An 18,377-nucleotide genomic window follows, 5' to 3' on the forward strand; every position below is an offset into this window, starting at 1 on the left:
AGGACGTGTTTGAGGGCAGGCTCCAAAATGACCGTGGGACTGACCTTGAGAATAAGCCAGAATGATTCAGGATGGCTTGAGTGACAGCGAACTCGCCATGACTTTCTTCGTCAGATTAATTGTTAGGGTCTGAGGAGACAGGAGATGAAGAGGGCCCATCTGAGCATTTGCTTTCATTGATATAACACTGTGAATTAACACTTTGGATAAGTTTCTCAAACTCTCTGAAGACAGTCCTGCTATCTGAACACCCTCTTCCGTAAAAAAAAAAAAAAAAAAGGTTCAACAGTCAGTTGACTAGTTCATGAGCTCACCTTCTTTCTGGCTACTATCCATGTTTCTTACTAAATATAATAAGCTTACTCTGATATCCATATACCAGATACCTTTTTCCAAATGTTGATCAAAATGTTTCCACCCATGAAAGTCCACACTTTACTTTCAGGTTATAGGTTAGAAATCATGTCTAGAAAGACGCTCTGCCCTTCTTCTCTATGCAGCAAGATCAAAGATACGTCAACTCACCCCATTTCGTCTGCCTTGGTTCACTCCACTTACCGCACATTGGTCCAAATCCTTGCCCAAGTGTGATCTGAGTTCCCAAGTCCCAAAGTGGGCAGCAGCTTCGGTAGCAGCAGACATTAACAGAGCACTGGCCAGGTCCACGACATTGGCCTCAGAGAGAGCTCAGGGGATGTCTAAGCATGCCGCCATGAACCAGTAATGGTGGTCAGGAGCTCCCTGTCAACCTACTCCCAGGCCAGATACGCAGAGTTCAGAAGTGAACTGAATTAGGACTGGGCAGTGAGGACTATGTTGAGATCTACTGTTAGATTAAGTCAGAGATGTTTCCAGGCCATGGCCTTTCTGTGAGAATACTTGAGACAGCAGGGTTTTTATTCAAAAGCATTGCCTCTTCCCTCTCCAAAAGAGAGAAACGAGGCCATGAATGCAAAACAGTTGTCTGTTGAAGGAGGGAATAGCAGCAAGAGTCTCAGGCATATTTTAAAGCAGAGCCAAATCTATCCCCAAACCCAAAGTTTTAAACAAAGTACACAAAGCTTCACGGCTTAAAGTTCAATTTGGTGGGGAGATTTTGTCCATTAACAGAAGCCTCAGTCACGGGCTCCTTTAAAGCTAAAAGCCCTCAGTCTTTTACAGACAGAAAGATACCCCCTGATGAAAATGGACTGGACTAATTGCAAAAATGTTTCCAGGCAGATACATCCTTGAGAGCCTCCTGCAAACCATCGTGTTTCTGGTTCCAGTTCTCATGAAAGAGTGAACAGCTTTACACACTGACTGTTTACTCTGAGAAAAATTTAAGAGCAAGGCCTTTAATAGCTATCTAGCTGCACTTCGAGATAAGGGTACATCCCTCCTGATTAATTGTCTGTGCTTCTTGCTTAGCAAGGAAGCCGGGCATCACTGTAGCTGGCCAGATACAGCTGTAGAAGTCAGTAAGTCTGGTCCAGCAAAGAGAAAGGGAAATAATTCTGGGAGCCAGCCTCACTCTGGTTAATCCCAGTTTCTAATTTGAACAAGCTAATCTTGCCCCAGAAAAGTCCACATTTAAGATGAGACAGCAGGGGTGTGATTCGGAGAGCAGTCTACAAGCAAGCAAGCCTCCCTCAGAATGCAGCCCCAGGTGCCAGGCAAGCGGGAGCCAGCAGAACTGTTTTTCTTCAGGGGAAACATTTTTAATATCCGAAAATTTTAAACCCATAAGGATCTAGGTTCAAAATGCCATCTTGAACCAGCAGAGCTTGGCTGGGTCCTCCCAAGCTGGATCAGGTATAGTTTATACTTTTGCTGTTCAGGAATTTCCTAGAAGCTCTCGTTCCAGCTGGGTCATCTCTGCACGGGGCCCAAAGTTCCGTTTCTGCAGAACAGGAAGTCAGGAGCCAGATGGAGTGAGAATGAAAACGCAATTCTCTTTCCTGGTTATGTGCACAGGATTTAATTGTGTATTTTCAAAGCAAAAAGATAATCTTTTCTAACACTTTTGCAGTAGAACTCGATCTCAGTTTCCCCTGGGAGCTGTTAAAGAAGTAGGTGTCTGACAGGCTGGAGAAGAACACGGTGGGTTACTGTTGTACACCACCACCTACTCGACAAGGATACGGCCGCCATGTGGTAGGGGCAGAGTGACTGTGGCATCCAAGCCACATGGCAAGTCAGTGTCACTGGGACAGCCTTCTATCTCACTCTCCAGCTGACTCTTCTGTTGTGTAATGTAACCACCACCCTCATTTTGTTGTAAAATTTGTCTTGATATTAAGAGAGGCTGAGATACTCAGGCAGCCCTAACATTCGCCTTCTGGGCAGGTTCTAGGTTTTGGGTTTTTCTACTGGTTGTAACCCTGAGACAATGCTGGTCCATATTTTCTGCACCCCAAAAGAAAAGTGAACTCCCCAAATAAGTTATAAGGTGAATATTTTAAATTCATGGTTTACCCTTCTTAAACATTTACTATACGTGTTTACTAATAATAAGAAGAAGAACACTCATTGCCATCGAGTTGTCTGTGATTCATGGTGACCCCATGTGTTACACAGCAGAGCTGCCTCATAGGGCTTTCTTGGCTGTAATCTTTATGGAAGCAAATCTCCAGGCCCTTCTTCTGCCGTGTTGCTGGGTGAGTTTGAACTGAAAACCTTTAGGTTACTTGTCGAATGCAAATCATTTGTGCACCTTCATTAATAATAACAGCTACCACTTATTGGGTGTCTATTATGTATCTGGAATTATGATTTAGGTAGTATTTCCACCCCCATTTGCTGAAGTGGAGGACAGAGAGGGTGAATAGCTTTTCTGAGGTTACCCAGCTAGTAGGTGGCTGTAGGCTGGTTGTAGAGCGCGTGCTTTTGGCCATGTGCTCCACTGCCCGTTTTTACTGAATTCAGATGCAATTATCCAAAGTGAGGAAAGCCCGTCATTTGGGAGGTTGCCCTGAATCTACCGTACTCTGTGCAGTTTCCTGTATATCACTTTCTTCCGTATTTGCAACTCCAGGGTTAACACCAGAGCAGGATCTGGTGTTGGCACTTCTGGAATATGTTGCTGTTGTTGGTTGTTTGTTTTTTAAATAAAACATATGTGATCATTTTAGCAAAGTCATTATAGAGATTATTTTCTAAGATAGAGCTTTGACTTTATAGCCCCAAACTATTCATTTCCGTTAGAATCTTAGGTGACCTAAAAGTCTATGATCTAGGCCCTAACTGATGGATGAAGTCTCCCTTTTGAATTCAATCTTAATGTAGCTTTGAGTATTTTGTTGAAAGCTTTGGTTTGGGGCCTAAAAGTGAATGAATATATATATATACACATATATGAACTCTTATATTCACTCTTTAAACAGATAAGTGTTTTGCATTCACGATCTTAAACACCTCCTGTGGAGGAGAAGGTGGCGCTCCGGACTGAAGCCTCTTGATTGATTGAAGGACATGCACCGTCACCCCGTGTCCTTCCTTACAGTGCTCTGACTGACCAGTCCTAACTTCTGTATTCCGTATCACTGCTTGAATCTGGTGCAGGCCCGAGGTGGTAGCGCAGCACTCTCCTCCATCAGTTCTCAGAACCCTTACTTGGGTCCCTAACTCCAGTACCGTTGCACTTATTTTCCACATGGCTAAGTTATTTCATCTGCCAGTGAAAATTTCTCCAGGTATGTTCAATTGCTCTTCCAAAGCATTTAGGAAACCACTGTTGCTCCTTCTGGGTTGGCCAGCATTGAGGAAACCACATGGCATCATGTTCCATCAAGCCTTCTGTGACCTCGACGAGGCTGGAAAATTGAAAAACATTCTTGAGTTGCTCTGGGGCCTCTGCAGTAGAAATCGGCATCCTGGCTAACCCATCCCTGCTGGATAGGTAGTTTGGAAGATAAACATACCATTTAATTTGGTTCTGGTGAGCCCAGACAGACAGACAAGCTTCCATGCCTACACCTGCTTTCCTGCTTGCTGCAGAAAAGGAGCAGCTCAGCTGCCCCCCTGCTCCTCCAGGAGAGTTGGGTTGTAACAAAGGGAACACAAAGAGAGTCTGTTTGCTGGTTTTTGTTTTAAAGGACTCATCTCTAAGAGCCAAAGAAACCTATATTGTCGTTGTTGTTATTGTTGACTGATGTGTAGTCAGTCCCTGACTCATGGTGACCCCTGATCACAGTGGAAAGAAATGTTTCTCAGTCCTGTGCCATCCCTGTGATCCGTTGCTGATCAGATCATTGTGATCCACAGGGTTTTTATTGGCTGGTTTTTGGAAGGAAATCCTAGTCCATCCTATTCAGCTTCATAGCAACATGCAAGACTCCCCAGACAGACAGGTGGTGACTGCACGTGGTAAACCATTCCAAAAAAACCAAACCCATTGCTATCAGGATGATTCTAACTCATGGTGACCCCAAGTGCTACAGAGTAGAAGTGCTGCATAGGGCTTTTTTGGCTATAATCTTAACGGCCCTTCTTCTGTGGTGCTGCTGAGTTCTAAAAAAAAAAAAGACCAGTAGAAAAACCAAAACCAAACTGTTGCCATCAGAGTCAATTCTGACTCGTAGTGACCCGGTAGGACAGAGTAGAACTGCCCCATAAGGTTTCCAAGGAGCAGCTGATGGATTCAAACTGCTGACCTTCTGATTAGCACCGATCTCTTAACCACTGCGCCACAACTGCTATAGCCTTCCAATATTCTCCCACATTCACAATCACTTGGCCACACCTGTTGATGGAGCTGATCTTTCAATCCCAAAGTTCTCGGAAACCTAACCATAATCCTGCATCTTGTGATTTGGCCCCTCTCTGCCCAGTGAGTACCCATGACAACCTGTTTGCCTTTCCTTTCAGATTTCAAATCCAACTTCAGAGCTGCTCCCATCAGATCAGTGGATGTCTACAACATCATGTGCAACGTGACAGGCATCACCCCACTGCCCAACAACGGGTCCTGGTCCCGCGTGATGTGCATGCTGAAGGACCAGGACAGCTCAGCACCGTCTGTCCAGCTGAGCAGCTGGACAGTGGCCTTGACTCTCCTCTTCCTGTTTGCATAACTAACCTTATTGCTTGTCGCAAGACACTGTCAGCAACTGTGCCTCCAAAGTGGAATTTTTTTTTTCTGTTTGAATAATAGTTTCACTAACACAATCAAGGCCATGAAAATTGTAAACATTATTCCTGGGTAATTCTGTACCTAAAATCCCTTTTTTTTTTTAATTTTTATTGAGCTTCAAGTGAACGTTTACAAATCAAGTCAGTCTGTCACATATAAGTTTATATACACCTTACTCCATACTCCCACTTTCTCTCCCCCGAATGAGTCAGCCCTTCCAGTCTGTCCTTTCGTGACAATTTTGCCAGCTTCCAACCCTCTCTACCCTCCCATCCCCGCTCCAGACAGGAGATGCCAACACAGTCTCAAGTGTCCACCTGATACATGTAGCTCACTCTTCATCAGCATCTCTCTCCTACCCATCGTCCAGTCCCTTCCATGTCTGATGAGTTATCTTGGGATATGGTTCCTGTCCTGGGCCAACAGAAGGTTTGGGGACCATGACTGCCAGGATTCCTCTAGTCTCAGTTAGACCATTAAGTATGGTCTTTTTATGAGAATTTGGGGTCTGCATCCCACTATTCTCCTGCTCCCTCAGGGGTTCTCTGTTGTGCTCCCTGTCAGGGCAGTCATCAGTTGTGGCTGGGCACCATCTACTTCTTCTGGTCTCAGGATGATGTAAGTCTCTGGTTCATGTGGCCCTTTCTGTCTCTTGGGCTCATAGTTATTGTGTGACCTTGTTGTTCTTCATTCTCCTTTGATCCAGGTGGGTTGAGACCAATTGATGCATCTTAGATGGCCGCTTGTTAGCATTTAAGACCCCAGACGCCACATTTCAAAGTGGGATGCAGAATGTTTTCATAATAGAATTATTTTGCCAATTGACTTAGAAGTCCCCTTAAACCATGGTCCCCAAACCCCCGCCCTTGCTCCGCTGACCTTCGAGGCATTCAGTTTATCCCGGAAACTTCTTTGCTTTTGGTCCAGTCCAGTTCAGCTGACCTTCCATGCATTGAGTATTGTCCTTCCCTTCACCTAAAGTAGTTCTTATCTACTAACTAACCAGTAAATAACCCTCTCCCACCCTCTCTCCCTCCCCTCCTTTGTTCTTTTTTAAGGTAAAAAAAATCTCAACTTTTCTTCATTTGTTCAACTATATTTAATTTTCATCTTCCTTTTTTAATATAAAAAACCAGTTGCCATCAAGTCTATTCCGACTCATAGCAACCCTACAGAACAGAGTAGAGCTGCCCCCATAGGGTTTCCAAGGAGCAGCTTGTAGATTCAAACTGCTGTCCTTTTTGGTTAGCAGGCGAACTCTTAACCACTGCACCACCAGGGCTCCCCTTTTAATACAGTTACCCAGAATGAAATGCTGTCTGAGCAAGGGCTCGCCCCTGTAGCAAACAGACTTTGAGCAGATAGTACATAGTCATCCTGGGCCCCTGCCTGCCCTGCACAAAGCAGCCCTCAGGTCAAGCCCTCCTCTGTGCCCTGACTACCCCGGAGCCATCTTCAGGTCTGTGGCCACAATCCTGTGGGTGCCTTCCATCCCAGAAAAGAGGAGGTCTACAGAGAGGAATTGCTGCTCCCTGTTTCCTACACAGCTTGTGAAGGTTTTTAATCTTATACTAAGACCCAGAAAGGGCGTCTCTCAGCTTGGATCACCAATCAACCAAGCTCACAAAGGATTTGAGAACTCCTAGAACAAGATGGAGGCCTGGTGGTACAGTGGTTAAGAGCTCTGGCTACCAAAAGGTAGGCAGCTCAAATCCACTAGCTGCTCCTTGGAGATCCTGTGAGGAGACATGAGTTTCCCTGAAGTCTGAGAGGGCAAAAATTTCTCCCTTGCCTTGAGGAGCAGAAAAGCTTTAAGTTTTTGATAGATATGAGCTTCTGTGAGAATGATCAGGGTATCATGGCATGAAGCCTTGCACATAATTGGCTTGAATGTTACTGAAAAATTGAGGTATTGCCTGCCCCTGTATGGAGGCTTCCTCGGAGATTGCCGCCCTTCGGAGCCAGATTCAGAGTATAGACTATAGCTGCTGTTTTCTTCGCTTCTGTGGAGGCAGCCCGGACTCACGGCGACCCTATGCACAATGGAACAAAATGCTGCCCAGTCCTGAGCCATCCCCATGATCGCTTGTGAATTGGATTGCTCTGTTCTATAGGGTTTTCGTTGGCCAATTTTCAGCAGTAGGTAGTCAGGCCTTTCTTCCTAGTATGTCTTAGTCTGGAAGCTCAGTTGATACCTATTCAGCATCATAGCAACACACAAGCCTCTGCTGACAGATGGGCAGTGGCTGTGCATGAGGTACATTGGCTAGGAATTGAACCTAGGTCTCTGCACAAGAATTCTTCTACTGAACCATGTGTGTCCTCAGACTAGAGTGATATCTGACATATCATTACATGCTGGGAAAGGGATGTCATACTGATGAGAGTATGGCCATATTACCAGAAATCTCTGTTCATTGCTTGGAATGATGGTGCATTAAGCATAAATTTCATACACCAGTAATCCTGAAACAATACTTCATCAAAGCAAGTCCCTGAGTGATCCAGAATTCCAAAGAAGATGGGGGAAGGGATGGAGAGAAGAGGGCACAGTGAGGCCAAAGCCCAGTCACTGACAAGCTAGTCGTTTTGATTAGGAAATCAGCTTGGTCAATGTGTCGCCTCAGAGATCTAGTTCTTTAGAAACCAGTGAGAAATGCCGCTGAGTCTGAGTTAAAATATTTTCATTTAGTCATCTAAGTTTGCTGCAGGAGATCTTGTTGTGAAACAGAGACAACTGCACTTTAAATGTTAGGAGTCATGTGTACATGGACCATGTTCCTGTCTTAGTGCATGGAAAATGAGTTTGTACTAAATAAAGCGTATCTGCCAGTGGGACTTTTGTCAGAAGACAACACATGAGGTCACCTCAGGAAGATGGAGCCCTTATAAGGTGTTTACCTTGAAAAACGAATATCAACCCTCACCCTAATTCACGAGGGCTAAGAATCACAAGGGCAAAGGATCACTGCTTAAAAAAATCAAAACTTGTCTTCACAAAGATGCTTGTAACAGTACCGAGGATTTATGCAGTGCATTTTTTAAGCTCCAGCAAACCATTGAATCAATTGGAAAGAAAGCAAATCAGCCTTTGTTATCTGGCTGAAGGAAATTAGTACTTCCAGAGCATCGAGCAGTGGTTGTTGCAACAGGCATTTATTGTTCAAAGCTTTCTCTCTCCCTAAAGGACAGTGTTCTAGTGCATTCAATAGGGCCCATTTTCCTCCTCCCATGTGAAGGAAGGATCCCTACAAAGACAACCAAGTGATTAAATTAAAAGTGGTTCAGCAAAATTAAGAGGGGTCTCAACACACACAGCTTCTTGCATTTGTCCTTCCTGCTCTGTTCTTCCATTCTTCTCCCTCAATCAGCCTTAAAATTCTACCTACATAATAAAAGTTCAGATATCTGTTTGACAAAGTATAGTAACTCAATAAATAATTGCTGAATAAATGAATGGGAACAAGATGCAAATGTATCATGAATGCTGGTAAATATTTTGGACACTGAAAAAAAACTTTTTTTGCCTAAAATAATGCATACATTTTAATGGCTAAATTATCTGGCAAATTTTTTTTCCTTTGATTATTTTTTCAAAGTTACATTATTTTCCAAGGGAAAATTTCACTTTCTCTAAATGTATTTGTTCCATAGGAGTGAAATCTTCTGGGAATATGTGCAAACACCTTTTCTTCTGGATTATTCTACCTCTTCATTGAAAATTTCAGTAGGAAGATAATTGGATTGAGCTGCAAACACTTCGGGAAAATAAAAGGAATTACCCTTATATTAAAGATGAGTAGCTAATTTCCCTGCCCATACGCCTAATCTCCAGAATCCAATTCAATTCTGAAAGCATAAACTAGAACCAGTACCTAGTTGCCCTTGAGTCAGCGTCGACTCATTGCAACCCCATGTGTATCAGAGCAGAACTGTGCTCCACAGGGTTTTCAGTGGCTGACTTGATCACTAGGGCTTTCTCCCAAAGCATCTCCTGGCAGACTCAAACTGCCAGCCTTTCAGTTAGCAGTGAAGTGCTTAATCATTCGTGCCACCCAAGAAGCCTTGAACTAGAACTAGAACAAACCCAGGGAATTCCTTCTGGCCTGGAAGAGTCCTGAATTATAAAGTCCCAGCAATCTGTTCTTTTCCAGGGATCTTAGGCATCCAAATCAGATCTGAGTTCAGTCATGGCAGCAGTTTGCAAATTTTCTGGTGTTTTAAGAATAATCTGGCCCCACAGATGATTCAGAGGACCTGGGTTGGGGCCTCAGACAATAATTCTGTTACACTGATCTGAGGCTTGTGGTTGCTCCAGGGAGAGATGAGTTCCGATTTGATCCTGGCAGACCTGAGTCTCCTGAGAGCAATTTCATAATTGGTCAGTTTTTCCAGGAGCCATTAGGCTGACATCAGCTGCTGACCCCAGTTGGGTCAAGCTTCCCCCCCTTCTTAAACTAAAGTAGCTCTGTTAGCCCCAGTGGAGAGGGAGGAACCACAAAGACAAACTTGGCTTCTCTACACCCACTACTTTTGGATCTATTATTCTCAATGGTGCTGTCAGACAAACCCCAAGGTTGTTCAAGAGATGCAGCTATTTTATGAACTTTCTAAGGCAGTATTTTCATTTCTGTAAATATCAAGAGATTTCCAAATGTGATTGTGTATTTAATCTTTTCAAACAATTTGTGATAGACCAAAGTGAGCTACTGTGAAAGAGTGATGGTGGCCTTGGGAGACTGATTATAAAACAACCTTTGAAACCTGGTCTCAGGTATGTGCTATGGGAAATACATGTTGCTTTGAAATATGAAATAACACCTAGTACAGTGCCTAAAACATTTAATAAATATCCCAGAAATACGTGTTGAATAAAAGGAAAAATAAATGTCATTAAGGAGACTTGCTTAAACCTCAGAAGTTCTTTCTGTCTGTAGTTCCTCAAATTAAATGAATTTTCCACTTTTGGCTTGCTATCTTTCCTTATCATCCCAGTGCAATATAGTTATACCTCATTTCACGGACTAAATATATTCCATCCTACACTTATAAATTAGACTTAAGGAAAGAAGGAAGGAAGGGAGGGAGGGAGGGAGGGAGGGAGGGAGGGAGGGAGGGAGGGAGGGAGGAAGGAAGGAAGGAAGGAAGGAAGGAAGGAAGGAAGGAAGGAAGGAAGGAAGGAAGGAGGGAAGGAAGGAAGGAGGGAAGGAAAGATTAGATTTTAAACATACTAAGTATGTTGACTCGATGGCAATGGGTTTTTTAAGTATGTTTACCAAACTTGATGTATCTTTTCTAAATCATACATCATGGTTTTACTCTTGGCAGCAGAATGATTCGTTTTCTTCTCTTAAAATATTTTTTAGTCATGTATTTGCTGGAGGAGTGTGTCATACTCTTAACAAGTTTAAAATACAAACAATTTTATTTGATTAGGACACAGCCCTGGTCTGATTTATTCACCTCTGTTTATCCAGACTCTGGAACAATGCTGGCACACAGCTGACCCACAAATGTTTGAAGAATGGATTAATCTAGATTTCGAAAATAGCACTCTGACTATGTAATATAATTAGAGGTTCTGGAGCTGTCCTTGGGACAACCTGCCTGTGCAGAATGGAATGCTTCCAGAGAAGACTCAGACTGGTAGAGACAGAAGAACAGTACACACAATACCCTTCCAGTGGCTTCTGGAGTCAGTCCAGCTCATGGAAGATTTCTTGAGCTCTTTCTTCATACCAGGCACTGTGCTAAGTGCTGGGGATACAGAGAAGAGGAAAATATGGTTATTTTCCTCACAGAACTTACAACGTAGTCATTATTTCATTTCTTTGATTTCTGAGCAGAGTTGAATTCTTATATCTATGGGACAAAACATTCTGTTTGGCTACAGGCAATGCATGGAGATAATCTTAGAGAAAAATAGGAGTAATACAATGAAAGAAGTCATCAGCTCTAAAGCAGAGGACCCGATGCAGGAAGATCAACTACTTGTCCTCCTGATGGTACGCTCTTCCACTGCCCCTCTTGTGATCTTGCTCATGGCCATCTAGTGTCCCCCTTGAGTCAGCTCTCTACCTTGCCTATATAATATCTCTCAGCAAAATCAAAGACGACACAAGACTAAAAAAAAAAAGTGAAGATGATCATACCACTTACCTGCTTACACCCTTGCCTCCCTTACTCCTACAGAATTAAATTCCAAACTCTGCCTCCAATCTAGCTCTACCATTTGATTCCCCCAACATCTCTCACTGCTCTAGATCTCATTTCTCAGCTGCACACCCAGGACATGCTGTTCTCAGCTCTCTTGCATCCCCTCATGTAAGTGATGCCCCTTCCCATCTACCAAACTTTTATTTCCCCTACTTATTCTGGATCCTCTGTAAAGCCTTTGTGGTCTTTTACCCTTTTAGTCCTTCTTTGGTTACAAAACATGTCACATTGTATTGTAACAATTGTTCTCAGGTTGTCTCTGATGAGGCTGCAGGCTAAGCAGAAGGTTGGCAATGTACCTTCTCGTCTTGGGGTCTTCCCTGGCACTCAACTATGTCTGCCATAACATAGTTGGTAACTGTTGAACAAATGAATGAATAATTAATAAATGAGTGAAGTGAAGAGGTTAGATAAAATAGTGAAAAGATCACTGGACTTTGGCAACCTAATTTCCCGTAGTAATGACGGATTGGAAAGCCAGATGCCGGAAACGTTCTGTAGAAAGTAGCTAGGTTTGGCCCAGTGACACAGAATCCAGAAGGTGGGCATTTCTTCTTCAGCAATTCAGCCAGCCCTTTCTTTAGCCATGTACAAAGGAAGTGGAGCAGATGGGAAAAAGAAGAAGAGGTAAATTAGCTCTGTCTTCACCAGGTTTAATTCAACTTTCAACAAGACTCTAACACAAGCCCTGAACACCCAAAATATGGCATGTGGAGGAGAATGAAGAGTCCCAGTACCATCTTCCCAGTGCCTTCAGAGTCCAATTGGTCTCTGATACTGAGAGTCGAAAAGAAAGGGAAATGGGGAATGGCTGGAAGGGGAAATGGAGAACAGCTCTGGGAGGGAGGAATGAGGTGCTTAAAGAGCCCCCTTCCTAGGATTCCTTGTTTACATCTCTCCTCTCTCCCCTGGCATTCTGCTGGTAGGAAAGTCTGGCCTCTGAGTGGTGTCAGCAGGCATGAGCAGGGAGCTGAAATTCCACCCTATCCCAGAACTTCCACCCCCTCTACTCCCACAGTTGGTGACAAGGAGCAGAGGGCCAGGTGTGGCACAGGAAAAAGGACACACGGAAGCCATTCTGCCTGTAAGCTCCTTATAGTCTGGCCCATGTCAACAAAATAAGAGGGACTTGAGGCCAAGGCCCAATTAGTAACTGCCAGTATTCCCCTGGAAGATCTCTGGGAATCTGCCTGAAGCAGTAGATGGCTTACGGAGGACTGAACATTCCAGAATTTCACTCCCGTCTGCATCTGGAACCCTAAGCTAAGACCTACCTGTGCCTGGTATTATGAAACGAATTTCACACACAGTGCCTCTTGTTAACTGCAGAGAGCTGAGGATCCTAGCCATTAGGGACTTGCCCATAATACACGACTGGGAACGAGAGAGCCAGGCCATCTCCCCAGTTGACTCTAATGTCCAACCAGTAATGAAAAACAACTGAGCTAGAAGAAGAAAAAAAAGAAGAGATATTAGTAAAAATGAGGCCTTTTTAAGAATCCTTAGAGGGCATTCATGGTTAATACAATTTTATTGTTAGAAAATGTATAGATTAGAAAATTAATTGTATTCTGCCATGTTGCAAAAATGCATCAAACTCAGTATGCTGGAAGTTCTTTACTACTTTATAATACCAAAGGTAAAAAAAATCAGTTAGAAAATGACTCCCATTTTTAAACAAATTGTCCAAACTATTGGACTGGGCTGGGCAGGGTCAGCAACTTTTCCCAAATTCATGAATCCACTCAGTACATTTCTTCCTTGAGAGAGGAGGAGTGAGGGCAGAGAGATGCCAGGAGTGTTGCTCTGATAGAAATCCATCCACTTGGAAGGACCCATCAGGAGGGGGAGACATGTCTCCCTACAACTCTAAAAAGCCTATCCATTCTGAGAACAGTTTTTCATCCTATATAAGAACCTTGAAAAAAAAATAATAACCCTTTATTCAGCATGGCTTTAATTTTTTTTTTAGTTATAATAATGTAATAATAATGCACATATTTAAAAAATCACATAGCACCAAAAGGATCAAAAAGAAAAGCAGAAATCCTTGCTCCATTCCTTTCAGTCCTTCAGGCTTGATTCCATGAGGAAACCACTTTTTAATCTTTTTGAAGATTTTGAAGATTTTTTTTCTGATATCTATCTCCGTATTGAAGTCCCTGAGTGGTGCAAACAATTAACATGCTTGGCTGCTAACTGATACGTTGGAGATTCAAGTACACCCAGAGACACCTCAGAAGAAAGGCCTGACAACCTAGTTTTGAAAAATTAGCCATTTAAAACCCTATGGAGCACAGTTCTACCCTGACACACATGAGGTTGTCATGAATTAGAGTCAACTTGGTGGCAACGCTTGACTTGAGGTCAGTACAGCTCAGGGGTATGAGAAAGAAACAGTGGCTTATCAATGGAAACTGGGGGGATACAGGTGGAAATGGGGTTCTGAGCACAGGAAGAAGTACATCCTGCCACAAATCAAGAGCTGAACAAGGCTGGGGATATGCCTGGTTGGGAGGGAGCCCCAGGTACGAGTGCTCATTTTTTTAATTTTCTGAAGTTGAAAGGGGTTCTGGGAATATGATGATGGCAGGAGGGACAGTTTTTTAATTTCCCTGAATTCCCATATTAAAAACAGACAAAGCAGCTAGACAGTGAAATTAACAGCCTATAGACAATATTTACAACAAAGCTAGGTGACAAAGTATCCCCAAGAAGCCCAAAATACAAGTGGATAGAACAAAATTACCAATAGCTATTTTTACAAAGCCTGCCTAGTGCCAGAGTCTGTGCAGACAAAGCAAGGGGACATCTGATGGAACTAGGAACAAGGAACCTCAAAATAGACCACGTGTTCACAGGAAAGCAGGAAGGGTCAACCTGAAGGTAGCAGCTGAAACCAAGGGATTTTTAGCAAATCCAATAGAGAGTGAGTGAACTCTAGAGGGGCTGGGACAGTCTAGCCACTAGGAACTCTTGAAACCCACCTGCCAGGGCTCAATTCCAGGACAAAGTTCAAAATGGAGGAGAGTCTGCTAGGAGTTAAATCAAGATAGAGCAACACAGGGACAATAGAGATAAAAGAAAGAGAAGGTCCAGGTGAACGTAAGGGAAAAGAAGAAAGCCAGGAATCTTTAGAAAGAACTCTAACATATATTTAAACACCACATAAAAGCAATGAAAGCAAGTGTTCTATGAAACTAGACAGACTGCCCAAGGCCGTAACTCCTTCTTAAATGCAAAAAACTAAGTACAAATAAAAATGTGAAAAGTATTTAAGTCAAATCCCATATTATGATGCTATTTAAAAATTAAAATAAGAATAACAGTCCTATAGACAATGAAAGTATGCCAGAAAGATATGTTCATAAAAAAGATCAAAATTATAAGTTACTAATTCAGAATCAGCTCAAATACATTAAGAAAATGATACAAGACATGAAAAAATAGTATCAATCAGAATTATAAAAACTTTAACATGAGGTGTCAGAATTCAGGAAAGAATAAAGAAAAATAATTTCAGAAATGAGGTCTAAGCTATATGGAGCAGAAGACTTAATAATCACAACAAATTATACTTTAGGAGAAATAGAAGGTTAAAGGTGGACAATTTCCAAAATAAAAAATACATTAAGAGATAAAAAGGATGCAAGAGAAAGTGACAAATATTGAAGATAACAGGAATTCTAGAAGGCAAAGGAACAAAATGTATATTAAAACTATAATTCGAGTAAACTTTTATGAAATTACAAAAAAACATATGAAACAGCATTCCACATACCTGAAAATACCAACTAGAATAAATAATATCAAAACATTCTAGTAAAAAAAATTACTGGACTTTAAGACAAAGAAAAAATCCTTTGGGCATTTAAGTAAAAAATTTAAGTGATTTACAATAAGATTTTCAAAGACATTACCCTATGACTGAAGAAAGTAGACTAACATAGCTGAGTTAGTAAAGGAAAGAAAATGTGTACAAAGGATTTTAGAACTTAAAAAACTAACTTCCAAATATGAAAGGTACAAATTTTTATCAACATGAAATAATTTAGAGAATATTGTCCCTGTGGGTCTTTCTTGAAGAATCTATTAGAGAATAAGCTTCAGATAACCAAAATGACCAGAGAAATATTGACATAAGGAATAGTGATAAACATTAAATGTACAGTTACGGAGAGAGTCTGCTATGCAGTGGCTCTATGCTTTGACAATGTTGGCCTGGCACAACTGCTTTAAAATGGGGGAGGGAGGGTGGATGGGGAGAGAATATGCAAAAAAACATGTTAACTACTGTCAGTGATAATGTTGGTGGTGGGGCTATTAGCACTATTATTCTGAGACTGTTGCGTGAGTCACATAGGATAAAACATGGGAGTAATTAGGAGATATTCTAATTGTATCATCCCCAGTGTCATTGAGAGCCAGGATTCTCACTGTGAGAGAAAAGAGGTGCAGATATAAAATGGAAGCAGTTAATGTGAATCTCCTGTAGCTGTGAATTTGAATTAGTAGAATGAGTAAAAACTCTTAGAAATTTTATCTGTAAATGTATATTTTCTAGCTCTTTCCACCAAAATGACCTAGAAATAATTACATATTCAGTAGCAATGAGCATTTAGGTTTTTAAATACCACTTCCCACTAAAAGAAAATAGCACCTCTTGAAGAAAAACTGAATTTCAGATCATCTGAAATAGATTACAAAAAAAACAAGAAAAATCTACAGAAAATACACCAAAATAGTAGTGGTTTACTCTAGGGTGGTAATGTTGTAGATTTTAATTTTCTTCCTTATACTTTCTATAATTTACAAGTTTTCTGTAACGAACCTGTGATTTAAAAAAAAAAAAAAGTATAATTGAAAAAAACCAACATTTTATTTTTTGTAAAAAAACAAACAAAATTGTGTTATAAAAATTCACACCTTAAAAAATAAATGTTTTAAAGTATATGCTTTGAAAGGGGATCATCAGGCAGTCAAAAGATGGCAGTTCAAGATCTTTTTTAAAGGAATGACTTTCTGGGATGACTAAGCATTCATTCATCTCTCTTGACAGAAAACCTCCTTGAATATATAGGTGGAAATGTTCGAGGCATTGGTGGTTCAATGGTAGAATTCTAGCCTTCCAGGCAGAAGATCCTGTTCTATTTCCAACCAACGCACCTCAAGAGCAACCACCACCTGTCAGTGGAAAGTTCCATGTTGCTATGATGCTGAACAGGTTTCAGTGGAGCTGCCAGGCTGACAGACTAAGAAGAAAGGCCTAGTGATCTATGTCCAAAAATCAGCCGGTAAAAACCCTATGGACCACAATGGTCTGATCTGCAACCCATCATGAGGATGGTGCAGGACCACGCAGCATTTATTTCCATGGTGCAGGGGGTTGCCATGAGTTGAGAATGAACTCTACAGGAGCTAGCAACAACATATCCAGAAATGATCTTGGAACCAAATTAAGAAATGTGCAGCTTACAGAAAATGAAGTGGAACAAAGAAACTGTCAACACCACACACACACAAAAAAACAAAATGACAGCAGTAAACTCACACCTATTGATAACTACACTGAATGTAAATGGACTAAATGCACCAATAAATAGAGAGTGGCAGAATGGATTAAAAAAAAAAAAAAGACCCATCTTTATGCTACCTACAAGAGATACACCTTAGACTCAAGCACACAAAACAAACTAAAACTCAAAGGATGGAAAAATATATATACCAAGTAAAAAACAATCGAAAAACAGCAGGAATGGCAATGTTAATCTCTGAAAAAATAGACTTTAAAACAAAATCCAATCAATAAACCATTGGCAAAACAAAGGATAAGGAAGGACACTATATAATGATTAAAGGGTCAATACACCAGGAGGACATAACCATAATAAATATATACGCACCCAATGATGGGGCTCCAAAATACAGAAAACTAACTCTTAACAGCATTGAAAAGAGAAGTAGACAGTTCCACAATAATAGTAGAAGACTTCAACACAACACTTTTGGTGAAAGATCATCTAGAAAGAAACTCAATAAAGACACAGAAGATCTAAATGCCACCATCGATCAGCTTGACCACATAGACATATACAGAACACTCCACCCAACAGCAGCCAAGTGTACATTCTTTTCCAATGCACATGGAACATTCTCCAGGATAGACCACATTTTAGGTCACGAAGCAAGCCTTAGTAGAATCCAAGACATCAAAATATTACAAAGCATCTTTTCTGACCATAAAGCCATAAAAGTAGAAATCAGTAACAAACAGCAAGGAAAAAAAAAAATCAAATATACGGAAACTGCTCAAAAAATACGGGTTATAGAAGAAATCAAGGCCAGAATAAAGAAATTCGTAGAATCAAATGAGAATGAAAATACATCTTACCAGAACTTTTGGGACACAGCAAAAGCAATGCTTAGAGGTCAATTCATAGCAATAAATGCTCACATCCAAAAAGAAGAAAGGGTCAAAATCAAAACATTAACAGAGAGAAGCAAAAGAAGGCATTGGGCACCACAGGAAAGGAAATAATAAAGATTAGAGCAGAGATAAATGAGAGAGAGAATAGAAAAACAATTGAAAGGGTCAACAAGACCAAAAGTTGATTCCTGGAGAAAATCAACAAAATCAATAAACCATTGGCAAAACTGACAAAACAAAAAAAGGAGAGGAAGCAAATAACCCAAATAAGAAATGAGATGGGTGGTATCACAACAGACCCAATTAAAATAAAAAGGATCATAACAGAATACTATGAAAAATTGTACTCCAACAAATTTGAAAACCTAGAGGAAATGGACAAATTTCTACAAACACACTACCTACCTAAACTAACACAAACCAAGATTTAAAATCTAAATAAACTCGTAACAAAAGAAAAGATTGAAGGGGTTAAAAAAAAAAGCTCCTAACTTTAAAAAACCCTGGTCCTGAAGGCTTCCTTAGAGAATTCTACCAAACTTTCAGAGAAGAGTTAACACCAGTACTACTAAAGGTATTTCAGAGCATAGAAAAGGAAGGAATATTCCCAAACTCATTCTA

The 18,377-nt window shown here is 41.2% G+C and overlaps 1 protein-coding gene across 4 annotated transcripts in view; it reads left to right on the forward strand.

The window, feature by feature from the left end:
* ENPP6 (ectonucleotide pyrophosphatase/phosphodiesterase 6) overlaps nt 1-10,116 on the forward strand; it is a 337,158-nt gene extending 327,042 nt beyond the window's left edge. For all 4 annotated transcript variants that reach the window (XM_064273537.1, XM_064273538.1, XM_064273539.1 and 1 more), the window contains one exon: nt 4,849-10,116. In XM_064273537.1, the coding sequence (XP_064129607.1) occupies nt 4,849-5,131 (283 nt within the window). In that variant the 3' untranslated portion in view covers nt 5,132-10,116. The remainder of the gene's footprint in view (nt 1-4,848) is intronic.
* Nucleotides 10,117-18,377: the final 8,261 nt, after the last annotated feature.

This window comes from Loxodonta africana, chromosome 21, assembly GCF_030014295.1.
Source record: "Loxodonta africana isolate mLoxAfr1 chromosome 21, mLoxAfr1.hap2, whole genome shotgun sequence".
Lineage (NCBI taxonomy): Eukaryota > Metazoa > Chordata > Mammalia > Proboscidea > Elephantidae > Loxodonta > Loxodonta africana.